This window comes from Fonsecaea pedrosoi (assembly GCF_000835455.1).
Source record: "Fonsecaea pedrosoi CBS 271.37 unplaced genomic scaffold supercont1.8, whole genome shotgun sequence".
Classification (NCBI taxonomy): Eukaryota; Fungi; Ascomycota; class Eurotiomycetes; order Chaetothyriales; family Herpotrichiellaceae; genus Fonsecaea; species Fonsecaea pedrosoi.
In genome coordinates this window covers 302222-327323 of record NW_013550608.1, presented here as the reverse complement: position 1 = coordinate 327323, position 25102 = coordinate 302222, and the positions used below count along the sequence as shown (strand labels likewise).

Genomic DNA, 25102 nt, shown 5'->3' with positions numbered 1-25102 from the left:
ATTATGAAAAGGAGACCAAGAAGGATGAGGACCCAACGCGGCTATCTCTGACTGGAGTTGGTATTCAAAATCCACCTCTATACGAAGTATGTGGTAGATAACTACTAGTATGCAAGGCATTGACCGGCCAGTCTTGCTTGTACCACTCTCTGACAGTTCCAATGCTTAGAAGAGACAGGGCCGCATCGAGGTCGCACCAGTCGAAGCCACTGGTGCTACTAGCTGGGCCGTATCGCTTGCTACCGTTCGGCCTAGTGGCCCTCCCCGAAAGAGAACTCCTGAGACGACGGGACAGGAAGGCTGAATGATTGTGTCTGACAGAATGATTTGCTAACATTTAGTGCCTGCTGTCCCTGTCTTCAGTACTGGACAACATAATTATTGTGTCTGACCAAAATATACCTGTGCGATCATCAAGTGGATCCTTGCTTCATGTTGATGACCTGCCCAGATTGAGTCTGGCGCAGGGTTTCAGAGAAGGGGTAGATACTTTGGACTCTCCCTCACCCCCCGGACACATTTTCACCATCTCAGTCGATTGAACTTGCGCAGCGACCTCGAGTATTCCTGTCAGAGTGAGTAACTCACTTGGCGATTACGGCCTCCCTTCGATCCACCCTTGTCCTCTCTATCTTCGAACCCCAGAGACAACAAACGCGCTGCATCACCATCTCCCATCGTAGCGCGTGTCAATACCCTCTGTTCTCCACACAGATGTCCGCACCACGGTATTCCAGAGGCTCGAATCACATCGGCCTGTCATTGCGCATGCCCACGGCACAATATTAGCCCTGACTCGACGGTCAACTGGTATAATGTCATCCTCGATTCTAAGCAGCCGGCCTCGAACCGAGCGCCGGTCGTCGAGGGTGCCGGGCGGGTTCGAGCCAGAAGAGGAGGACGACGTGGCATCCTCAGGGAGCGACCATGATGATTCGCCCGTCCAAGAGCACGATTCCTCTTCCTTTCTGGCTGGTCCCAGAGACCCCAGTAGTCTCCTGCAGCCCATCGACGAAAGCACAAATCTCGAATTGCCTGCGAACCTGACACTGAACGAGAGCGAGATGAATAAAATGTTATTGGATGTTGAGTCGAGCTTCATACCCGAACAGTCCGGCCTGGTGGAAAAGGACTCGTCAACCACTGGCGCAGACGACACGCACTTGTTCGGCGTTGTCAACGACAATGTCGCGGTGCGCAGGAAGCCGCACCCTATTCAGATTTCCTACCCGTCCGAGGACACAGAAAACCATGCAGCTGGAAGACTCTCCCAATCACCTCGTACACCGCCCGGCGCTTACAAGACACCTGCACCGGAACGACGCGAGTTCCGACACACTATCGAAAGCGACGGTTCAACCCGCCAAATACCCAGCACATCCGTGCTGGAAAGCATGTCCTCCTCCCCAACTGCCGCTGCCGCTGCCCGAACCCTTTCCCGAGTTCAGTCACTGGCCACCATGGGCGGATACGAGACGGCCAATGAGTCAGAGGACCAAGTGAGGCCCGAGAGGCGGTCTCGGAGTGCCCAAGACGATGCTGAAGCTACCCCACGAAAGAATGAAAACCGATATCTGGGCTTGCCAAACAGCGCTGGCGGACAGCAAGAAGGTTCAGAGAGCGCATCCAAACAAGGGACAAGACGACCAGGATACCTACACAAGAGATCTTCTCAAGCGCGCCTGTCCTACGATTCCATGGCCAGTTCCAATACTGACGCTAGCGATGCCACGGTAGGGGCGGACTTTGCGCTGCAATCAGGAGGGGCACTCCCCGATTCGAGCGCGCAGCGCAAAGCTAGGGCTGTGATTTCCAGACAAGCAAGCCTTGGAAGCATGATGTCTGGGATATCAGGTATCAGCGACGATGAACCTCGAAGACAGGCTGGTGCTACTGACTTGACAACATTGGCGGAAGAGAGCCCCAACTCTAACAAGGCTGCCGGATACTCTACGCCGCGCGCCTCGGTCTTCAACTTCAACATGCCTACCGACGCAGTCATTTCTAACAACGCCAGAGATCTGGAAGTCCCAGGTACTTTCGCTCGTCAGTATCGGCAAGAGCGAAGCATGTCCCCGGAAAAGAGCAACACGATCATAGGCATGACACCGGGCCCCAAGCGGGGCCTGACCCTAAAAGAGCACAGAAGCACCGTGGAAAAGCTGGGCAAAGAGAATTTCGACTTGAAAATGAAGATCCATTTTTTGGACCAAGCACTGCAGAAGAGATCCGAGGATGGTATCAAAGAGATGATCACAGAAAATGTACAACTAAAGTCCGACCGATTGAGGTTGGAAAAGGATAATCATAATTTACGGAAGCAGGTTCGAGACCTACAAAAGAAGCTCGAAGAGACGGGTACCCGCGACTCGCCGACTGCTGATCAAGGATATGCCACCGACGAGGAAAGGAGTCCCACCGCTGAGGAAGAAGTCATCTATCTCCGAGAAAGAGTCGAAATTAGTGAGATAGAGATAGACAAACTCCGCCAAGAGAATCTGGCAAAGGAGACTGAGAAGCGAAAGCTTGCCGAAATGGTCAAGAGCTTGGGCGATACTCGCGCCGCAGCTTCCGATGTCGGCTCAAGGGAAGAGCGCGATATGTGGAAAGATATGCTCGAGGCAGAGACCATTGCGCGTGAGCAGTCGGAAGAGGAGAACAAAAGGCTTCGGGAAGAGGTTGCGAAGCTAAGAAGTGAGACGTTCGTGTCTGGAAAGTCCAACTCACGCAAGATCAAGATCGGAGGCTCGGTTGTTTCGAGGTCTAGTAGTGTCGAAGCAGCAAATGCCAAAGACGCAGAGATTGAAAGACTCAGACATGAGGTTTCGGAACTGCAGAAGATGATTGGCGCGCAAGCTTCCACCCTGACATCTCGGAACAAGGAAAAGGAGCGGCTGTACCAGGAAATCGAAGATTTGAAACTCGGCCGGATGGGCGGTCTTCGGTCTGTGGCTGGTGACAGTATTCTCGACCGGTCGGCGTCCAGAGCAAGGTCCCATTCCCGGGCAAGCAATGGAACGAGGTTGTCTCGGATGAGCGACCAAGAGCGCGAGGTTCTCGAGACCAGGATCAATGAGCTTCGCGATGAAGTGTCCCAGTTGAAACTCGAAAACCAGAACCTTCAGAATCAATTTGACGAAGCACTTGCAGAGCTTGATGCTGTGGATGCCCAGGCGCAAGCAGACGCGGATCAATTCAATGAAGAGCTCCATTTGCTGACTCAAGAGCGCGACAATGCCCTGCGCGACGCCGAGGAACAAGATCAAGCCTTTCAACAGCTGAAGAGTGAGGCCCAGGAGGAAATCGACGGCCTGGGAGACGAGCTTGATGCCAAGGCGGAGGAATGTGCCAAACTCGAAGGCGAACTGAAAGCCCAGGTGGAGAATGTCAAGGCGTTGCAGGCCGAGATGCGATCTGCTGCGGAAGGCCTCGTCCGCCTCGAGGAAGATGCACAGCAAAATCTGGCACGGTACCAGTCAGTCAAAGCAGAGCTTGATGACGCCAATCGTGAGCTTGAGAATCTGGAAAAGACTCTCGGCGAGGCTGAAAGTAAAGTGCAAAGATTGACGGTGCAGCAGGAGAGCAGTCATAATGAGATTGCATTCCTACGCGAGGAGCAGGACGCCGACAAGATCAAGATTGGCGATCTAGAGTCGCTGCTCAAGAAGGTACACCTTAACTTGGAATCCGAAAGGGACAAGAGTAGGGAACTCGAACGGCGGATCAATGAGGAGCGTGCTCAACGAGATGCAGTTGCCAGTCAAGAGAAGCAAGAGGTCCAGAGAGTCATCAACGATCTCAATCGGGAGGCTTCTGGGGCGAAGGATGAACTCCGGAAAGTCCGCAAGGCACTATCGGCTCGTGACATTGAAGCCAAATCGTACCAGGAGCGACTGTCCGAGTTGGAGGAGAGTCTACGAAACATCATTGGAGACCCGAATAGCTCTAGATCGAGCTTGATCAGTGCAGTCACCAAGATGCGCCGCGAATTGGATCAGACAACTGTTGAGCTTGAGTCTGTCCGAAGACGACTGGATCAGACGGAAAATCTGCTTGCTGATCGTGACGCGTTGCTGGAGTCGACGAGCCATGAATGCCGAAAATTGGCAGATGCTTATGAGCGTGAGAAGGCAGGCCGACGACAAGACAAGATCGACTTTGAGAAGACCAACAAGGGTCATAACTCGACCACGAGGGCGCTCACATCTGCATCCACCAGGATTACCGAGCTAGAAGGACTTCGTCAAAATGACAGGAAGCGGATGGCACAGATGGAAACCCAACTCAAAGATCAACTGTCGGAGAGAAACCAGGTGTTGCTAAACCTCTGGAAGAGGCTATCTGCCATGTGTGGGCCAGATTGGGCTCACAACAATAGTTTGATCAATGGCAACCTCCCTTCTCAAGAGGTAATTGGAAACATGCTCTTCTGGCCTGGCTTCAGCCGGAATTTGCTGTTGGCTGCAAAGCAGGTCGAGGGCACTCTATCCACTTTCAAAGAAAAGATCAAACGCGTCGAACGCGAGCTATATAAGGAATACCAGGCACTGGAGCAAACCCTCGAAGTACGGACCCGGAAGCTGGAACGTATCGAAGAGAGTTGGGAGCAGATGAAGATCAAGATGTCGGAAATGGAAAGTCGCATAGACACCGGAGCTCGAACGCCGAAATCCAGCAGGACTCCTGAGATCAGCAAACTGAAGGGTGAGAACCGGTTACTAAAGGCCGAGCTCCAGCTCCTCCAACAGCAACAGGCACATCACAATCTACACCACCGGCGAGACAGGAATGAGAGCCGGGCATCTGGATATTCGAGTATCATGTCAAATGAGGGACCCGGTCAGGTCGACGGGGCAGCGAATGGCGGTGTTGGAGTTCCAGCCCGATCATCAAGCATGAGGCGCACTCGGACTATGGAGCTACACCGACATCATTCCACCGGGATTGTGGAGCATCTCGCCAGCATGGGCGGCGACGTGACCTCTTTGCGGTCTAATTCCATCTCTAGCCGTCACTCAGGATATACCCAGGGCGGCGAACGCGATCGTGGTGGCCTGATGATTCCGGCGGGGCCCTTCAACGCCCCAGCCGACGGAAAGTTCTCCCTGCCACCACCTCCACGAGAGGCCCCTCCTGCACCACCAAGCACCGCGTCAGGCTCGGACATAGCGAGTATTACCGCGGTAAGTGTGGGCGGCGGTCAGGGTCAGGAGAAATGGATCCATCGCCTCCGAGAATTGGAGAGGAGGTTGAAAGCCGAGCGGGAGGCCAGGCTCCTGGATCGAAGTGGCGCGAGGAGAAGACTGGAAGAAAGAGACGCGGTGAATGAAGAACTGCGACGCGAATTGGAGCGAGAAAGGGTCAGGAAGGTCAGCGCCGACGCCGGTTTCGATGTAGGCCATGCGATCTCGCCGCCTCCCCTGACATTACCGCCGCCACCCCCTGGCGCCGACTCTGAGCACATGCAAGAAGCGGCGTTCGATCCGCACGGGCCAGCGCACGGTATTGGAGGAGCGAGGAAGCGCTAGGTTCGCGTCATGGGTATTGGATTGAAACTGACGCAACCCTGGTATCAGCCCAAAGTGCGAGGCAAAGTCGAATGTAGACCTACTGAGTGAGTGAAAGAGGAGAGACGGGACGAGCCTTGCATGTCTGGAGCTAGGCAAGGTGGTCATCTCTGCTGTGTTTCTTTGGTTTTTCGGGGCTATCCTTGTATCATTATACTTTGGGAGATTGAAGGGGGTTGAATATCACTTTCACTATAGCGCAGGCAGATGGCTGCGACGGACTAGTACAGCTCAAGCCTATTGACAGTGGGCCGACGGGTTTCGTTGCGGCGATCAGATGTCCGGTTCGGAATGAAAAGTACAAGAAGTTCAAATACCGTCCGAGGGTGTAGAAGCCCCGGTTATCACTTGATGCTCGGGTAATAATAAAATAATAGCTGATTGCGGAACGAGTCCCGAAGAGGATCTGCCGAGTAGGTACCAACAGTATCGGTCCGCGGAGGAGCCGGTGGGCCTTTGGCGCCATCGAACGAGCCCCACCGGTTGAAATTCTGGGCTCTCTTTCGTGGTGTGTGGTGTGTCAATCTCTGGTTTCGGGCTCGGGCTTATTCTCCCAGTGCATGTACCTCCCTCACCGCAGCCTTGTCGCCCGTTTCACATCACTGGGACCTCTCTCTTCTCTCTTGCGGCTCGAAGGGTTGCCGAGCACACAACTATGAATCAATCAGCCTCGACCCGGACGCATAGTCCGCGAGTGGAGGAGCCCGCAGCCGCAGCCGCAGCACAAAAGGGGAAGTCAAAGGTCAGAATTACCGCCAGCGACGGATCGAGGCGGGAGGCCGTTACAATAAAACAAGAGAAGCCCGCAGTAGTGAGCAATGGCCCCGCCGAGCCCGAGGAGCCACCAGTGGAAGTCGAGGACGACGGCGAGGGCGACGAGGAAGAGGAAGAGGATGATGATGATGACGATGACGAGGTAGACAAGTGAGTCCCATCTCCATTGAATTCCCAAGCTGTGTCTTTCTCGACCATCTACCCGCTCTCGGGCACTTTGCACAGGAGAAAAACCGTTCCCGCTAATATTCTGATCCGGTTTTGCGTCAGCTTCACCACTTCCGAGATCGTCACCGTCCACGTCGGCCCCAAGCGCAAACGTTTCCATCTTCATCGCGATCTCATCTGCGAACGCTCCCCCTTCATGGAGAAATGCCTCCAAAAGAACCGGTTCGACGAGGGTTATAAGAACGAGATGTACCTTCCAGAGGACGACCCAAAGGCTTTCAGCATAGTGGTGGAGTGGATATACAGAGGAAGACTGCCCTCTTTTGGGACCGGTGCGGGCAGTGGTGGCAGTGCCGTGCCTGCGAGGGGACTCTGCGGGTTGGATATGTGTGATATATCTGCTGCGTATTGCATGGCGGATAAATTCGGCATGGAGGAACTGCAGAATGGAATCATGGATTGCATACGGACGCATTATCGATTGAGTGCCAGTTCCGGTACCACCACCAGTGCGAGCACGAGTGCCAGTGCCAGTGGCAATGGGCACAATCATAGTCACTTCCATCACATCATCAATTGCGGCCACAGCAGCAGAGATTCCACCCGCACGAGCCTCGGCCTGTCAGGAACAGCCGCAGACAGAGATAGAGATGCTCACGCAGGATCCGACTCAACATCACACCTGGTGCCCCGTCCAAGCTATGCGGCTCTCGCTCTCGTCCACCTCCATGGTCCACACAAGTCGCCGCTGAAACGATTCTTCATCGAGCACCTCGTCCATCACATGATGACCTTTCCGCGTCATTACCATGACCATCTCAGGAAAAACGTCGGGGAGGACAGCCGCGCAGAGTTTGAAGAGCTCTTCAAGATTCCGGAATTGTCGCTGTTGATCATGCGCAAGGTATGGCAATGGCAAATTGAAAAGTTTGGCGACCCTGCGAGGGACAAGGGCTGCGCGTACCACGTTCATTCCACCACGCAATGCGAGTCGAAACCGAGGTCGACATCTGCCACGGCGGGGAAGAGCACTACGGGTAGTCGGCCCCTGGGACAAGGCATGGGAGGGAGTCCCAGCACGCATCCCGCGGTGATTCTGCAGAACTTGGCCAGAAATCAGCAGGCGCAGGCCGGTTGGATGGGTGGCTCCTCGTCGAGTTTAGGCGGATGGCATCCTGGCTCCGGGTGGTAGGGATACCCACGAGAACAGCGACCACAACAAAGTGAACGGGGTCGGTGGAGATTGCGGCCACGGGATGTGACTGACGACGACGACGACGACGACGATTCTTCCCAGCAGGACAAGGCTGGGGTCCTATGGAGCAGCCAAGTTACTTTCGGTATTGTTCTCTTTTGACTGGGCGCAGAGGCGCAACTGATGGATATTTGTCTGTATTCTGGGGACTAGAGAGGAAGAACTTTCCGGGTGCAAACAGGTTGCAATGTTTTTTTGAGCGGGTGTTCTAACTCCCTTGAGGGCCATGAATGTTGGAAGCAGATCTTGATATGATGAGCAGGTATTACGCCTTAGTTACGAATGATAAGATATAAATGGAATATCTTTAATGATTCTATCCTTTTGATCCCGACGTGATGGCCCTGCCTCTTGGGCCCTCTGGGATATCGTCGCGGTATACCTCGTTCTCCTCTTCGGCACTGGCTCTCCGCCCTTTGGACTCTCATATACAGTACTCCTACTATTGCAGGCCGGCACCTCAGAGCCACACAGGGATCTATTTTGTGCAGTGGTACATGGGTTGCTGCAGCTGATCAGCCGTTGGTTCGATCTAAGATTTTCCCCTTGGTGGGGACAGGGGATCGTCAGGTCGCCTTTCTTCATGGAGGGCAGGGGTGGCTGTGATGTGATGCAAGCGATAAGGCATGGAAAATGTGGGCCAGTGAGATCCAGCTGGGGGCTCGTGGGTTGCGACGGCGCGGTAGACGGCGAGGTGGGCTAGCTCCGAGAGAGGTTTAACTGCGCGTCTTGGGTCGCTTGGGATGGTTGCGCGAGATGATCAACCTGAGGTCTTGGGGGCAAGCAGAAGCAAAGCTGGACTCGAACCCTTTTTTTTCTCCCCAGCTCCTCCTCTTCTCACATGCTTTTGTTTTTGGCTGGCCACTTGCCCTTCATTCTCTCCCTGATATCTGAGATGATCCGACCGTTTTCCTTTCGGGATAGAGAGGGGGTGTCAGTCACGACCGCCTAACTCTTGCCTTGTTTGAAAGACTACGTCACGTTTTTTTAATTGTGAGAATATTGTTGGCGTTGAGCAGGAGATTTGTTCGGGGCGTGCAATCAAGGACGCGGCGCAGCTGGTCACAGCAGTTTCAATCTTGCGAGAGGCGAGCCATCATCTAGCAATCAAGATCGCCGTGGGCCAGGCACGAGGTAAACTTCGGCGGGGTCGAGATATCGGTCACACAACCACAACGACACACAAGAGCAGACACGACTCAGTCTCCGGATCGCTGGAGGGGTTGGAAAAACACACAGACTCATGCTTATTCCATCGGCCAAGATGCCCTCTGAACGCACGCCTCTCCTCTGGTCCCCTCGCTATCCCGATGGCGACACCAGCGACTTTGCCACCGATCCCCACGCACAGTTCTGCATGATGACCGGCGTTCCATCCTCTGCCCCGACCCCTGACGGTAAACCGCGGCCTTCCTCGAAAATACCACCAAAGTCCCTGTACGGTAGAGCGCTTCGCCAACTCTCCAAGCAGCGTTTTACATATTATATGACCGCCTCACTGTCCAACACGATGCTACTGACCCAGGTCGTTCTGGGCGCCGCCTTAACCGCCTTGGGGGCCTCGGAATCAAGCCACATACTCATCACCATTTTTGGGGCTATGAACACCATAATTGCGGGACTTGTTGCGTATTTGAAATCCAGGGGCCAGCCGATGAGAGCACGGATGTACCGGGATGATTTGGAGAGAGTGGTCGACGAGATTGAGAACTCGGAGGTGATGTGGCTGGGCATCACTACGGGAGTGAATGGCTATGATGATATCGACACTGGCGATAGGAAGAGTGGCGAGAGGGGAGCGGCGGCCGTGACCGTTAGAAGCGAAGTGGCCAGACTGACCAGATTGTATGATCGCGCCGTGAGGAACAACACCGTCAACAACCCGGACATGTATATGACGGGAACCGTGGATGGGAACTATGCCGGAGCAACTCTGAGGAATCGGGCTGCTATTGGGAGTGGGCCGCCTGTTCCATTGCCAACGCCGGTTCCAGCACCCATCGCAGCCCCTGTAGTTGGGACAAATCCAGGTCCAGCCATTGTGTCTGGTTCAACGCCCGCACCAGCACCACAACCAGTGCATGACCCAGACGAAAGCCCGGCCACCGCACCACCCAAACCGAAGGAGGAACCGAAGCCGAAGGAAGACAAGAATGAGGAAAAGAAAGAAGCGGACACGAAGGGTAAAGAGAAAGAAGCCAGAGATTCAGAGAGTGATGAAGAATCGTCCGGAGAATCGTCTGGGGAATCGTCCGAAGCAAAGAATTCGAAATCGAAGAAGAAAGAGGAAAAGGCCGCTGACGAGCCAGAGCAGAAGGGAAACGAACAGCAACAAGAGCAACCGCAGCAACCCCCACATGACCCCGACGCAGAGCCTGCCAGCGACCCGAACGTACCGTTGAAGAAAGTTGCAGGCGATGCGCCGGACGGAGACGACTAGACCACATGATGCTGGTAGAGGGACTGGCACAGGAGAGCGAAGCTCTAGCGAGAAAGAATAAAGTGGCATCAACGAGTGTCTGCAAAAGGGGAAATTTGTAGTCATGGATATGGTATTGTATTTGGCTCGGTATTTTCTGGACCGTAGCACGGAATGTACTAGCAGAGGAAGAGGGGCGAAGATGGCCGACACAATCAACACCTCACTAATAACAAGCATACACCAAATACAACTTCAATATCTTTTGCATCGATTGCGTGGAGAGTCTCACATATCAACCGGTTGAATGCCTCATTGCCAGCACTGGATTAAAGGCCTCTCTCCATTTCCCGGAAACCAGCTCTGCAAATCCAACGCCCGCCTCCTTGATCTCCTTTGCCGGCTTCTGCAGGATCTCCAACGTCTTGTTCGTGTAGTCGTCCAACTCCATGGGTGGCACGAGTTTGTCCAGTCGATTCTCGGCATCGAGGTCGGTTCGCACGTACGGCGGGGCGATTTCGATGACGTTGACGTTGGTACCATGAAGACTCTCCCTAAGTCCCACAAGGAAAGAGTGTACGGCAGCCTTCGTGGGACAATAGACGGGGAACAACCCCATTGGAACGTATCCGAGACCCGAGGAAGTGATCATGAAGGTGGCCTCACGCCCCAAAGACAACAGATGCGGGATGAAGTGCCGGGCCAGGATTATGGGTGCGGTCAGGTTGGTGTTTGTCTCTTTGATGATCTTTTCATCGGTGAAGTTGTCGAGAGACAAGAAGTTGCCCTGGTACTGGATGCCGGAGTTGACCCAGACTGTGTCAATGTCAGGGTATTTGGAAAGGATGGTCTTGACATGACCGGGGAGAGCAGCCAGATCACTGTTGTCCATGACATAGGTTTCGAGACCTGGCAGCTCCTTGGCCAGTTGCACAAGACGGGCTTCGCGGCGCCCGGTGATGATGACCTTTTTGCCCATGCTGTGAAAGGCTCGGGCGAACGATTCACCTATTCCACCGGTGCCTCCAAAGATGAGGATGGTGGACATGGAAGAAGTCATGGTTGTGGTTGTTGATCCTTCTTGAAGTGTGAATGAGAGCTGGAGTATTGACCTGTAGCACCAGATGTTTTGCGACCTTTATATACTAATAGATATATATTTTCCTTCCTGTAAATATGTGCCTCATAACCACTGCCACTGCCTTAGAGGCCGGACGTTGATAACTTCCCAGAGGAGCCAACAATGGAGATAGCGGACTGATCCACTTGCCTGATTCGGCAACAGTTATGTTGCTATCCGATGCCTGGTCCAATCGGAAGATTGAAATGGGTCTTCCACTGGTCTTCTTAAATGGCCGGCGTCTTTATCACCGACTCATCCATTTCCGCCTCGCATACAAACGACGGCAATGGCGGCGACGACTGGGTCCTCACTCAACTGTTGGCTGTCAGCTGACATCCTTGTGCATTTCTGTCGTGCCTGGTTCGTTTGGTGATTGCTCACATCCATGCTGTCCATGCCGTGTGTCAAACACCCCTTGACCGATCCGTGTCTCGGCCCACCAGACGCCCCCTGGATACTATCGCACAGGTTTGATACCCAGCATGACGGAGGCGCCTCGAGAGGCTGACGCTCAGATACTGCAGCAAGTCACGGTGCTAGGTCGCCTGCTCCCCCCTCACCCGAAACGTCTTGACTGTGAATGCATTTCTTTCCAGGTGACAGGTCCGCGGCATCACTTCGCATTTGCATTTGCATTTGCGCAACAGCTGGTTGTCGTGAACCTGGAGCTCGTGGGCTGCATTGACTGCGGACCGACAGCAAGCGCTTTCCTGTGACTATCACCAAATCATGTTTCGTTTGCTATATGAGGGCTACGGCCAAGTCAAGGCTCTGTTGCTTCTTGGAAGCTGGAGATCTGGATCAAAGCCTGCCCAGAAGGTCATTGGTCCCGACACTACTACCATGAACGCCAGTATGTCTCTTATACAGGAGGGAAACTCGACCCTCAGCATCACCCAGGCGGCCATCAACGTCTTCCTGGCCTCGAAACAGGACGACGGTCTGATCAGCGACCTGGGCTACTGGCAGGTCGCAAACGGCTACACCGCCATCGCCCTGCACGACCTCTGGTCCAACACCCCGGTCTACGGCGGCGTCTTGGACGAGCTCATCGGCAAAGTCGAGGAGAACAACACAAATTGTATTAACGATATGAACGACGACTCGATGTGGTGGGCCATCTGTTCGCTGGAGCTCTTCGATCTGACGGCAGCGCCGGGCCACCTAACGGTCGCAGAGGCCATCTGGGAGCACGTCAACCACTTCGTGATCCCCGCAGATAAGTATATCATCAACGGCACCGACATGGCTGGCGGGGTCATCTGGTCGAGCAAGCCCAACGAAACCCAAGTCAACGCTATCACCACCGGCCTCTACGCGGAACTGTCGGCTCGGCTGGCTTCTCAACAAGCGAACGAGACCGACAGAGAAACGTTGCTCGCGTCTGCCATCAACAGTTTCTCCTGGATCTTGCGCAGCAGATTTGATCAAGACGAGTATCTTGTTCTCGACCACGTCGACCTCAATACAGGCGAGAGCTACAATTGGACGTTTACATACAACACCGGCCAGGCGATTGCCGCGTCTGTGGCCATCTACAGCACCCTGAAGGCAAAGGATTTGGACTTGATCCAATCGGCGACCACAGACGCATACTTGGACCTGGCCTGCAACATGGCGAGCCGCGCCCTGAATCGAAGTATTTGGGTCGACTCGAATGGGACCTTGACAGAGCCCGGCGCGTATCCCGGCACTGGCCCAGACAAAAAGCCAGCATGGCAGAACGACGACGCCATCGGTTTCAAAGCCATCTTGCTGCGGAGTCTCGTCAAGCTGTACAAGATCCTTGTCCGTGACGACAGCCACCAGGAAATGCAAACTCAGTTGGTCAATTTTATCCGCACGCAGTTTCGAAGTTTGCAGCTCAGGGATACAAACGGGAAGGGACAATACGGCCCCTGGTGGGATGGACCTATGGATTTGCCAACAAGTCACTCGCAATTGGCGGCACTTGATGTAATGGCGGCGATCCATGCCGTATCACAGGGTCGGTGAAGGTGATGGACAAAGGGAACGAGCTTTGACGCCCACGTTCAAACCACTTGTGCTCTCCTTGTCGTGTACAACGTTACCACCGGGCAGGAACCAACCGTTGTTCGTCTATCTCTGGCGCTGATTCAATCCTAGAACACTGCGAACCATCTCCCCGGGTAACACTGCAGCAGTCAACCGACCGCTATCAGACGAGATCCAGATGAAGCGAGTTGGACTCGGTGATTTTCCAACTGGTCCTGTTCCCTCCGACAGCATTCATCATGCTACACGATCTGGTATCATGCTCTTGAATGATCCGGAGCTGTCAACGGGAGATCGAGGTGATTTCGCACATAGGAGACTTCGCAATTCGAGAGTTGCCGGAGCGCGTGTCATTGCTCAATACGACCTCGTCCATAGGATCCAGCCGTTCCGGAAGTACCTCGAGCACTCTGCTGATTATGCACTGTCTGCTGGCTTCTGCTGTGATTCAAGTGTCTGTGTCCTTGGCCATTGCCTGCAGAGCAGATGAGCAGCTTTTGACAGTCTGTGCTGTGATACGGAGGACAGAGTCGTGCAACAGTTTCGCACTGTTCGATCGTCTTGTGGATGGTTTACTGGCCACGGAGACTCGGCTTCGACACGTGGAAGAAGGGAAAATCGTAGGAGCCTGGTTGCACTAGCTGCCATATTCTGGCGGATATTTGATACAGAAAGCTTGTCATGGAAGTAGTCAATGTGGAACAACGAATGCTTAACATCGTCCAAGCGCTCTGAGTGCCGATATTGTTCCTCAGTCTTGGGTTATCTTCCACCTGTCAGGACGCGCGCTCTGGATTGCCATTGCGAAGGTCAGCATGGCGTTGCGAGGATGAAATGACTCAGAGGAGATTGAACAGTGAGGTTCATGTTACGGATCCAATAACCGTAGATAGTGGCACCAGTGGAAGTAAATCGGAGGTCACCAGAAGTCCAAGACTGTCTCTTGATGCGGGGAGCACCGCCAAAGGCACTTACGCAGTTGTAAATGGTGACATCCCAAGAATAATTCACTACCTAATGTTACCTCTCCCATCCTCCCCTCACAGCAACATCCCAGTAATACATCCCTCGTCACCACTGCAATCATGTCTGTCAATGGTGCAACGCCCAAAGGGAAATACCCTGCCAAAGCACACTGTCGGCGCGTGGCTCAATACCTCATCGACGCAGGTTTCTCACGGCATGGAGTCCTGTACCTCGAGGCTCAAAAGACCCGCATGGTGGAAGACGACGACCAAGCCATGCACTTCCGTCAGCGGCGATATTTCTTCTACCTCTCCGGTTGCAAACTGCCTGACGCCTACCTCACATACAACATCCCGCAAGACATCCTCACCCTCTTCATTCCCCCGATCGACCCGGACAGCGTGATCTGGAGTGGCTTGCCCGAGTCCAAAGAGGAGGCCCTGGAGAAATATGACGTTGACGACGTCCTCTACACAAATGAAGTTAATGCTGCGTTGGCAGCCTACGGCCCTTCCAAGGCTGCTACCGTCTATGCCATCCCCGAGCAAGTCTCCGAGCACATCACATTCCTGCCCTTCAAGGCCGTCGAATTCTCATGCCTCAAGGAAGCCATTGACGAATGCCGCGTCGTCAAAGATAGCTATGAGGTTGCACTTATCCGTAAAGCAAACGAGATATCCACACTGGGACACATTGAAGCCGCCAAGGCGGTGCTCACGGCAACAAATGAGCAAGAACTCTACGGGGCGTTTGTTGGGACATGCATCTCAAACGGCGCACATGAGCTGGCGTACCACTCCATCTGTGCCAGTGGCACGAGCTGCTCCACCCTACATTACGTCCGCAACGACCAACCCTTGCGGGACCGCTTGAACATTCTGCTCGACGCGGGCGCAGAATATGATTGCTACTGTGCGGATATCACACGCACATTCCCCATCTCTGGCAAATTCACGCCAGAATCTCAGACGATATACAACATCGTGGATGAGATGCAATCGTCGTGCTTTAAGATGCTGCACGCAAATGTGCGGTGGGAAGACGTGCACATGAACGCCCATCGAGTCGCGATCAAAGGGCTCAAAGCTGCCGGTATCCTCGTGGGCAGCGAGGAGGAGATCTTTGACAAGCGCATCAGCGTTGCGTTCATGCCACACGGCCTCGGACACTATTTGGGGATGGATACGCACGATACGGGCGGACATGCCAACTACGATGACCCAGACCAGATGTTCAAGTACCTCCGTGTGCGGGGTGAGGTGCCCGCTGGCGCTGTCATCACGGTCGAACCGGGCATCTACTTTTGCAATTTCATCCTCGACCCCGTGTTAGAGGACCCGGACTTGAGTCAGTACATTGACAAGAACGTCCTGGAGAAGTACTGGACTGTCGGAGGCGTGCGGATCGAGGATGATGTCCATATCCTGGAAGACGGCTACGAGAATCTGACGAAGACGCCAAAATTATAATGACGACCGGGAAGTGTGCGCTCCGGAGCTGGGCTCCTTTCTATGGGCATGCATGACCTGACGACTTGAGCTTTGATGAGAGCATGACTACTGTGAGGGTATGCTCGTGAAGACCTGTATTATGGGTAACTTAGCAGGAGCGGCTACGGTCAAGGGTAAACAGATCATGGCGCTGTGTTATCGCCAGATACAGAAACTAAGAGAATCCATCATCATCATCATCATTCACAATTTACAAGTGTTGCTGCTTGACTCCCGCCTTTGGTCGTTACACTACTTCATCCGACCCCCTTTTGTTTCGCCTACACCTACATCATACGTTTTGGCAACCAGACTTGACCCGAACACTTTGCCTCAAACCGTACCCATAAGTCATGATGAGTCTCACAACCCCTTCCCGCCAAAGACAAGGAAAACAGCTCGAATCCCAAGCTCCATGTGCCATTAGAACTGCGCCACGCCGCGCCGCGCCGCGCAATACCCTGCTCAATCCTTCCAGGTAATGACCTTTGTCCTGACCCACTCCTCCAGGCCGGGGATGCCGTTGAAGCGACCGAAGCCGCTCTTCTTGACGCCGCCGTGCGGCAGGGCGGGTTCGTCGTGGATGCTCATGCTGTTGATGTGGACGGCGCCGGTCTCGAGCTGGCGGGCCAGCCGGAGGCCGCGGCGCAGGTCCTCGGTGAAGACGGCGCTGGTGAGGCCGTACTCGGTGTCGTTTGCCAGCTGGAGGGCCTCCTCGTCGTCGCGCACCACGTACAGCGCCACGGTCGGCCCGAATGACTCGGTGTGGTAGATGTCCATCTTGGGGTTGACGTTCTCGATCACCACGGGCCGCATGCGCGTCGACGACGCCTCGTTGTGCTGCGGGTCGCCGTACACCGTCTTCGCACCCTTGGACAGCGCGTCTTCCAGCAGCTTCTTGTTCTTCAACACGGGCGCCGCCGTCACGAGTTGCGGCACGCCCATCCCGTTGGGCGACTCGGCGAAGACGTGGTCCATCGTCTGCTTGAGCGCCTCGCGGAACTGGTCGGCCACCTTCTCGTGCACGATGATCCGCTCCGTGGCCATGCAGATCTGACCCGCGTGGAGGAAGGCACCCAGAGCGCACTGCAGCGCCGCGGTCGAGATGTTGGCGTCTTCGCAGACGATCGACGGTGCCTTGCCGCCTAGTTCCATGACCGTCGGCTTCAGGTACTTGCCAGCCTGGGAGGCGATGATGGCCCCCACGCCCGTCGAGCCGGTAAAGTTGATCTTCTTGATGGCTGGGTGAGCAATTAGCGCCGAAGTCACCTTTGCTGCGTCAGCGGGTCGGTGGTAGATGGTATTCAGGCAGCCCGCGGGCAGGCCTGCCGCGTGGAGAATGGAGGCGATGGCCCAATAGGTTGCGGGGGCCGCTTCAGGACCCTTGAGGATGACTGTGTTGCCCCTGGTGCGAGTTGTCTCGTGTTAGCCGCTACCTCTAAACTTCGTCCAATGGTGACGGAAAGGAACAATGGTGGAATACGGGACGTTCATGATCTCTTGTGAAACCAGCGCTGAAACTTACATGGCAAGAGGTTGCAAACACGCACGGAGACCCAGGACATTGGGTGCGTTCCACGGAGCAATGCCCAGAATCACACCATACGGTTCTTTGACCAGGATGGCATTACCGCCCTCTTCGGCGACGACTGGCATGGCCGAGGTCGAGGCGATTTGGATGAGGCCCGCAACACTCTTGCAAGCTTCGTAGGCCAGGTTGTGCTCAAAGGCGAACATGGACTCGGCGGCGCCTGTCTCGGTGTAGCTGTAATGCTTCAGCTCGTCTCGTCTCTTCTTGAACTCCTCGGCCGCCCTGAGAAAGATGTCTCTCCGGAAGTTTGGCTTCGTCTTGGACCACGTTGTGAAAGCCTTTTCAGCCGCCGCGATGGCCCTTTGGACATCCTCTTCGTCGGCCGAGGAGCATTTGTAAAGTGTCTTCTGGTCGAGCGGGGAGATGACGTCGAATGTCGAGGAGAGCTTGACTTCTTCTCCGTCCAGCCACAGGGGGATAGTTGACGATGCATCAAAGGCGGGAGCTGGCGCGTGTGCGCCGTTGGTACCGTTGCTTGTCATTCTGAGAGAGAGGGTTGCAGTCGATGACGAGGGATTGACGACTGATTTCTGATGTTCCTGTCTAGTGACGAAGAGGCACTGTAAGCCAGAAAAACCAGCGCCAGGTTTTATAAAATCAAGGAGCTGAACAACTCCGGCACATAGACTAGGCACATAAGCCCATCGGATATAGCACCTTCCCAGCCTAGTAGATCTACTAGGTATCAAGGTATGTACAAGATATAAAATCAACGCGGAACGGTCCCGTGGGGAGTGAAAGCGGGGAAATGAAACACGAGGGGCCTGATGAGTCCTGAATAAGGGCGGGAGCCGCAACGCGGGGCAGCCCTAACTGGGAAATAGGAGTCTCCGGTGGTCATCGAGGGGCGTTTCAGGACACGCAAAGGGCAGGTTCTAAGCGGATAGGTAAGCAAGGTAAGTGCAATCGGCTTCTCTGAGAGCGAGCGCGACATTGGGCGTCCTGTATCGCTCAGCACAACCTCCCGAGCCACCAGAGCTGAATCAGACCGGCGAAAGTTGCATCCGATATGTATTTTTCTTGCAGAGAACATAGCTTCTCATCCCACGACTATTGCTTATAAGCAATCCTGGCGACCAAGGTCCCTTTCTCGTCCCACGCGGCCGAACCCTCCGATTTCCGTTGTTGGCGCAGGTCTCTTGCTCATGAAGTTCGGGGTGAGTTCTCGCGCACCTCCTCCACCAGCGGCCGCGACGCTAGGGTTTGTAGTTGTACTGTTTCTGTGTCTTGTGCTGCTCAATCCTGACACGGATCAATCACACATTGGAACAGTAAACCTCCCAATATTGCCCTGTGACATTCCTCAGAGTCTATTCTTCCGTGTTTTCGACAGGTTCGAGGTAGAGGAGGAATAGAAGCCGCGTTGCGCTATCGGAAGGGGCCGGTTTTCGGGAGATAGGTGTTCCGGCTATCGAGTTAGTAGCTGGAAAACCCACCTTGAAAGATGCTCTACTCGGTACAAGAAGGTATTCGCAACGGCAAAGAACTCTTCCGACCATTGTCTTTCGCGCTTTCAGGCGATCTTTTGCGGATAAGACAATAATGCATTCTGTACGAGATGCCTTGTGGACACTCAACACTTGATCAACCTTCGGACTTGACACGGAGAATCCGGGCGGACTGGTGGTCGCTGTCTGCCTTTATCAAAATCTGTGACTGCGATAAGGAACAAGAAGTTGAAATCGCGCAAGTCTAGAAAGGGCAGGTTTTGGCGTTGCGGGAACTGGCTGATCTTGAACAAGATGCGACATTTCGAAGCGTAAAATCCATCAGACGCACATGCTCTCAAGATAGAACACAAACCCAACAAATTTTGTCACCCTGGTCCATTGGCTAGTTCGCGACTTGCTGTACTTGGTCGATTTTGAGCCTGTTTTGGCAGAAGATTATTGAGATACGCGTGGTAGCCATCAGACCACTTCTGCATCAACGCATGAATAGTCATCGCCTGCGCTTATGCCCGTGACACGTGGGTTTCGATGGGGCTGTATTTGGCTGCTTGCAGTAGAGACACCAAGTGCACAACAACGACGCTCCCAGTGGCAGGGCTCGCAGACAAACATAGACGCGTTTTATTTTGCAGCGTAAGGTAGGAGGGAATTTGTCGTCGAAGAAGGTTAGTCAATTGACGACCTCGTTTCTGTGCTTCGTAGCTTGCCGAAAAGCGAATGCCGATTCTGCTGCTTCGAAGCTCAAGTATCAAAGGCATTGAAGGTCTTAGGTCGAGGTGGCAGGTAGCGAAAAAGGTCCAATTTCTAGCTTATCGAGCTTCGAGAATTCATCACCTCATCCTCAGGTGAGGCCATATGCGAGCCTCAGTGGACTGGGATTGAGGGCGACAATGGCGGCTACGCGCAAACATTGGTCCGTACCCCGCAGCTCATCATGCCACTTTGTAACGTAAACAAAGAACCCAGAACAGGCTTTCATGATTTCATGATGGCATTGCGGCGGAGAAACGGGTTTATTTGGAGGTACGATTGGGCAGATTAGCCTAGTGCCCGTGGGTACAGGGCGGCGGCGAAGAGGATAGCGAGGGGGTGGCAACTTTGCTTGAGCAAATAGAGAGGAGCTGAGGATGCTGAGTATGCTGAGATTGATGAGTTGGATGAAGCACTGTGAGCATTGTTGAGCAGGAGGAGCTCACGGGCAACAGGGTTCTTTGCCTGCGCTGCGGTCTACAGAGCTTCATGCGCCCGGAACAAACCTTTTCCCCGCATTGCCTGCGCCTGCGCCCTTGTCTGTCTCGTTGCTCGTTTTCGTGTCTCCCTCAACCGACTTCCCTTTGGTCCTTTTCTCACGAATTCCTTCGGTCCCTCGAATCGAAATGCGTCCTGGCGACATGGATCTCACATCTGGGCGAGCTTAACTTTGGGATCCGAACACAAAAAAAACAGATCCGGAAAAGCTTGCAAGCTTGCAGATTGCGGCGTGCAGGACAACTAGGACAGCTTGCAGCTGGTGCGCGTTCGGTGCTGTCACCCTTGCAGCGGTCCAGATCTGCGGTCCCTTCTGGGCCTCCAATCGAGCTTCCCTTAGCACCGTATCCATCCGCAGCCACCCATCTTCCACCCTCCGGCCCATCTGCGATTGATCTGCCCTGTTATCGATCCTCGACCGTATCCTTACAGACAAACCCCTCAGTTTTCTGTAACTTATGCTCCATCCTTTTGCATGCCTTCATCCTGGTTCTGGCAGTATCCTCGAGGCGTATTGCTCATGTTGATTCATCCGGCCAAGGGTTCTTCCCTACGCCTTGTGGGTGAAGAAATCCGCTCGTCCACATGTTGGTACCGCCGGCCAAATGCTATCTCTTGCCAAAACCAGATGATCCGCTTACAGAAAGTCTCCTTACACCCGTCATGAGATGTAACATTTTCAACGCTCCAGCCCTTCAGACCGACCCTACTGATTGGCTATCCAAGCTCAGCGCTCCACAGGATACACATCTTGGAGCAATGACGGACACACGCGTACTTCGTGATCAAACTCTGAGGGGTTTCCGCTGATCCTGAGGTGAGTTTCTCTTTTCAATGGAGAGAGAGAGGGGTTGAGAGCTCTTGTAACATCTACATAAAGGTCGGCTTGGTTCCTGTGATGATCTCAAATACCAACTTCACCACCATCATACCTCAAAAGAGCCTTCTTCATCTACCTACCATCTCCAATTGTTCCAACAAGTGCTTTTGAACACCTTTCTTTGTGAAACTTCTCCATTCAGATATAATGTCTTCCCCCAAGATCCCCACCGAGCAATGGGCGCAGGTCATCGACAAGGTCGGCGGTCCTGTGCAATACAAGAAGATTCCTGTCCCCAAACCAGGCCCAGAGGATGTGCTTGTGAACATCAAATACTCTGGTGTCTGCCACACCGACCTGCACGCCGTCAATGGTGACTGGCCCCTCCCGACCAAGTTGCCTCTTGTTGGTGGTCATGAGGGTGCTGGCATCGTTGTGGCCCGTGGCGAGTTGGTCACCGACGATATCTGCAAGATTGGCGAAGCCGTGGGTGTCAAGTGGTTGAACGACTCCTGCTTGAACTGCACATTCTGCCAGCAATCAGACGAGCCTCTGTGCCTCACTCCCAAGCTCTCCGGCTACACCGTCGATGGTTCCTTCCAACAATACTGCGTCGCATCCGCAAGACACGTTGCTCACATCCCTGATGGTGTACCTCTCGACGAGGTTTCGCCCGTTCTCTGCGCAGGCATTACAGTCTACAAGGGTATCAAAGAGTCGGGAGCACGACCGGGACAGACAATTGCAATTGTTGGTGCTGGTGGTGGTTTGGGCTCATTGGCACAGCAATACGCACGGGCTATGGGTATCCATACCATTGCCATTGACACTGGAGATGACAAGAAAGCTCTCTGTGAAAAGATGGGGTCCAGCGTAAGCCGTCAAAATACTCTTTATTTGCTGGAATGGTACTAACCTTGCATGATAACAGACCTTCATCGATTTCGCTAAATCCAGCGACGTTGTCAAGGACGTCAAGGCCGCCACCAAGGATGGCCTCGGTCCTCATGCCGTCATTCTTGTCGCCGTCACCGAGAAGCCCTTCCAACAAGCTGCGGAATACGTCCGCCCCCGTGGAACCGTTATTGTGATTGGTCTTCCCGCCAAGGCATATATCCGTGCCCCAGTTTTCGAGTCAGTGGTGAAGATGATCAGAATCCAGGCCTCGTACGTCGGGAATCGACAGGACAGCGAGGAGGCTCTCGACTTCTTTGCACGCGGATTGATCAAGGTGCCATTCAAGACGGTGGATCTGAAAGAACTTCCCAAGGTCTACGAGTTGATGCATGCTGGGCAAATCGCTGGACGATATGTGCTCAAGATGCCTGACGCAGAGTAAATGGTTATTGCGACGAGGCGTGTAGCCACACAGCCGACTGAAGCTAGTGGCCGGTTATGTAAGACGATTATTCAAAAGGTAGTTTGCACAAGATGATTATGACCTAGAAGATTATTGTTCTGTTCCTGAAAGCCATTACCTCGTGTTGTTCGGGGAATGTATCTCCGTCCCACGAGTGGCCACCTCCTGCCGTTCAAGCTGAGCGATACCAGCGTAGGATTGGATCGATTCCCGACTCCAGTTTCTTTTGATTGAGTCAGTTCTCCTTGACGGTCTCTGTCCGTCTGTGGGGTTTGTCTGTCAGACCTGGACGCTTTGTTCACATACTACCGAGTAATCATCATGGAGTCCAGCTGGTGGCGCCATTAGGCCTTACCAGAATAGGAAGTACCCATTTCCTAATCTGGCGATCCAAAGAAGGCCTCTGGCTTGTCCATGCACAGACGCCACAGTCGCTGTTCCCGCTCGTTATCTGCTACCCGAGTATCTACTAAAATACCCTGAATATGCTCCTGTTCTATTCGCTCCCTTTGAAGGACAAGCTTCCAAACTTCTTCGCTATGCCTCGCCGATCACGAGGCTCCGCTTCACCGCGCCTTGGCTATACCAAAACTCCCAAAGTCTCGCTATCACTCCTTTCGGAGGTCATGTATCGATATCCTGAATTGGAGCCGTTATGGGAGCTTCTGAGAAGCCTCGTTTGTCCCCATTTCTCGGCCCAACCAGACCGTGGGGCAACGTTGACGCCTGTTCCATAAAGAATTGCCTCCGTGACTCCAGCACCGCTCCTGTATAGCCCAACCCGCCCACTGGTTTGGATTAATCTCACTGAACGGAAGGTGGAAGTATCATCTGTGGACTCTTCCGTCAGCACTGTCGGCACTCGATGCAGGTATGAAGGCGCCCAAGTTTATGTTCATCAATAAAACTGCCGGCTCGGATTCACTGTCCCACAGCCACAAGAGCGAGAGAATAAAGATCCACAGCCATGTCCAGAAGGGACGGCGGTACAAGAAGTTCGAAGACGCCATAATGTACTCTGGACAGCTACCGCACACTCGGCCTGAACACCAAGGCAAAGGACCGGAGAATTGTCAAGATGAATCCAACTATGGCGATGACTATCTTGGGGAGTCTTCGACACACCATACATCGGACCAAATACATTGTCCGTCAGAATCTCTGATTCACCTTGACGGTGATCAGTGTCTACAGCCGCGATCTCCAAATATCGACCCGTTGCTCTGGGACGATTCACAGCCACACCCCACGCCGTCAGGGTCGCCTGGCTCAATACCGGTGTTCCCTGCTTCAGCAGAGGAAAATTTTGATCCTTTCAAGGTGACCTGTGTCAGGGTCGACGAAGGCATCTACAGCCTGCTACACTATTTTCTCCGGGTGTGGCACCCGAATGTGTGGCATCTGGAGAGAAGTGGCCGGTTCGATCACGAATACGCGTTTCGGCACGACGCCATGAGTTTGGTCCAAGGATGCCTCCATGACAAGTACAACATGTACGCCCTGCTTGCCTACATGGCAAGTTACATGCACGATATCGAGGGGATAACTCCGCCGGGAGACGGCACTTTTTATATGCACCAGGCACTGCGGGCTTCTCAGAATTATGTCAAGAGTCGGCAACCGATTACGGGGCGGCTGATCTTCAATATCTTTGCGCTGGGGTGTGCCGAGTGGTACAGGTACAATCGCGAGGCCGGATACGTGCATCTCAAGGCGGCCAAGTCTATCATTGACCTGATCGGCGGCCTCAAGTGCCAGGAGGGTCCGCTCGTGGATCTTTTGTTGACTGGCGATGCCTATGTGGCCGGGGAGCTACAGCAGAAGCCTCTGTGGTCTGATTCCGATTTTGACAACGGCGACGACCACCCCATGACCGCCTACGGTCTCCAAGAGCTTCAGAAGCTACTCTCGGGCACCGTCGCCATGGGGTGCGGCCTTCTCAGCTCGGCGCAGCAGGGGATAATCCCTGCGTCCCTGCGGTGGATAGTTCTCGATCTTGCAGTGGTGGTCTCCGTCTTCGAGTCCTCACAATCCGCTGCTCCTGGGGGCGAGCATCAATCCTTTGACGGTCGTGAGGTGTTCCATTGGGTGAGCATGCGCAGCTTCGCCATCAGACATCGGCTTCTACATCTCGAACTGGACGATGGGCGAAGTGAAGCCATTCGCACGGCGCTTGTGCTGTGGATGTTTCTGTGCTTTACCGTGACTGGGCGAGTCCGGACGGCCAAAGTCATGGCACCCTTCCTGCAGGATCGACTGTGCTCCATCCCGGAGGCAGAGTGGAACGGCCACCAAGAAGTCCTCGCATGGGTTCTGAGCATCGGTGCCATGTCTTCTCAGGTCGGGTCGGAGACTCACACGTGGTTTGTGGCTCAAGGCAGCTCTCTGCCTGTCTGTCTTCGCGGAGCTGACGACGCCGACGGGATCTTTGCCGCTCTCGTCGCCCTCTCCCAGAGGTTCTTCTACCTGGAGTCGGCGCAGCAGAGTTATCTGCGAGCTTTGGCTGACGATATCCACGATATGCGCGCGGCAACAGCAGGAGAGGAATCGAACGTCGAGTGAGTGCCGAGTTGGGTGTGTTTTATATTCTAACCGCAGCATTGGGGTAACCTGGACCGCTATACATATTATATATCACCATTCTTCAGAACAGATACGCAAGAGATCTATTTTTTCTTTTTTAGGATACAGACGATCTCCCTTTTCTGATACCGGGAATCCCATCTCTTGTGATCTGCCAGGAGGGACAATATTCGTTCGTGTCGTCGTTGTTGCGGTTGTTGTGAGTTGGGGTACTTGGAAACATGTCTCTCGTATATGTACACCGCCTAGCAGCGGGGAATGCCGAAATCTT

At 54.0% G+C, this 25102-nt stretch overlaps 9 protein-coding genes across 9 annotated transcripts; 7 read left to right on the top strand and 2 right to left on the bottom strand.

Moving 5' to 3' along the window:
- Positions 1-815: 815 nt before the first annotated feature.
- Z517_11429 (uncharacterized protein) lies at positions 816-5528 on the top strand (the record flags this gene model as incomplete). The annotated part of the gene is made up of 1 exon (XM_013423013.1): positions 816-5528. The coding sequence occupies one exon, from the start codon at positions 816-818 to the stop codon at positions 5526-5528; it is 4713 nt and encodes a 1570-aa protein (XP_013278467.1).
- A 694-nt stretch (positions 5529-6222) lies between these two features.
- Z517_11428 (uncharacterized protein) lies at positions 6223-7701 on the top strand (the record flags this gene model as incomplete). The annotated part of the gene is made up of 2 exons (XM_013423012.1): positions 6223-6491; positions 6612-7701. 2 exons carry the CDS (start codon positions 6223-6225, stop codon positions 7699-7701), a joined length of 1359 nt encoding a protein of 452 aa, XP_013278466.1.
- Positions 7702-9028: 1327 nt separating this feature from the next.
- On the top strand, positions 9029-10204 carry Z517_11427 (uncharacterized protein; the record flags this gene model as incomplete). The annotated part of the gene is made up of 1 exon (XM_013423011.1): positions 9029-10204. One exon carries the CDS (start codon positions 9029-9031, stop codon positions 10202-10204), a length of 1176 nt encoding a protein of 391 aa, XP_013278465.1.
- A 274-nt stretch (positions 10205-10478) lies between these two features.
- Z517_11426 (uncharacterized protein) lies at positions 10479-11243 on the bottom strand (the record flags this gene model as incomplete). Its single annotated transcript, XM_013423010.1, has 1 exon — positions 10479-11243. One exon carries the CDS (start codon positions 11241-11243, stop codon positions 10479-10481), a length of 765 nt encoding a protein of 254 aa, XP_013278464.1.
- A 792-nt stretch (positions 11244-12035) lies between these two features.
- Positions 12036-13301, top strand: Z517_11425 (uncharacterized protein; the record flags this gene model as incomplete). The annotated part of the gene is made up of 1 exon (XM_013423009.1): positions 12036-13301. The coding sequence occupies one exon, from the start codon at positions 12036-12038 to the stop codon at positions 13299-13301; it is 1266 nt and encodes a 421-aa protein (XP_013278463.1).
- A 1106-nt stretch (positions 13302-14407) lies between these two features.
- On the top strand, positions 14408-15757 carry Z517_11424 (uncharacterized protein; the record flags this gene model as incomplete). The annotated part of the gene is made up of 1 exon (XM_013423008.1): positions 14408-15757. One exon carries the CDS (start codon positions 14408-14410, stop codon positions 15755-15757), a length of 1350 nt encoding a protein of 449 aa, XP_013278462.1.
- Positions 15758-16243: 486 nt separating this feature from the next.
- Z517_11423 (uncharacterized protein) lies at positions 16244-17851 on the bottom strand (the record flags this gene model as incomplete). Its single annotated transcript, XM_013423007.1, has 2 exons — positions 16244-17183; positions 17304-17851. 2 exons carry the CDS (start codon positions 17849-17851, stop codon positions 16244-16246), a joined length of 1488 nt encoding a protein of 495 aa, XP_013278461.1.
- A 3244-nt stretch (positions 17852-21095) lies between these two features.
- Positions 21096-22227, top strand: Z517_11422 (uncharacterized protein; the record flags this gene model as incomplete). Its single annotated transcript, XM_013423006.1, has 2 exons — positions 21096-21761; positions 21820-22227. The coding sequence occupies 2 exons, from the start codon at positions 21096-21098 to the stop codon at positions 22225-22227; spliced, it is 1074 nt and encodes a 357-aa protein (XP_013278460.1).
- An 894-nt stretch (positions 22228-23121) lies between these two features.
- Positions 23122-24810, top strand: Z517_11421 (uncharacterized protein; the record flags this gene model as incomplete). The annotated part of the gene is made up of 1 exon (XM_013423005.1): positions 23122-24810. One exon carries the CDS (start codon positions 23122-23124, stop codon positions 24808-24810), a length of 1689 nt encoding a protein of 562 aa, XP_013278459.1.
- Positions 24811-25102: the final 292 nt, after the last annotated feature.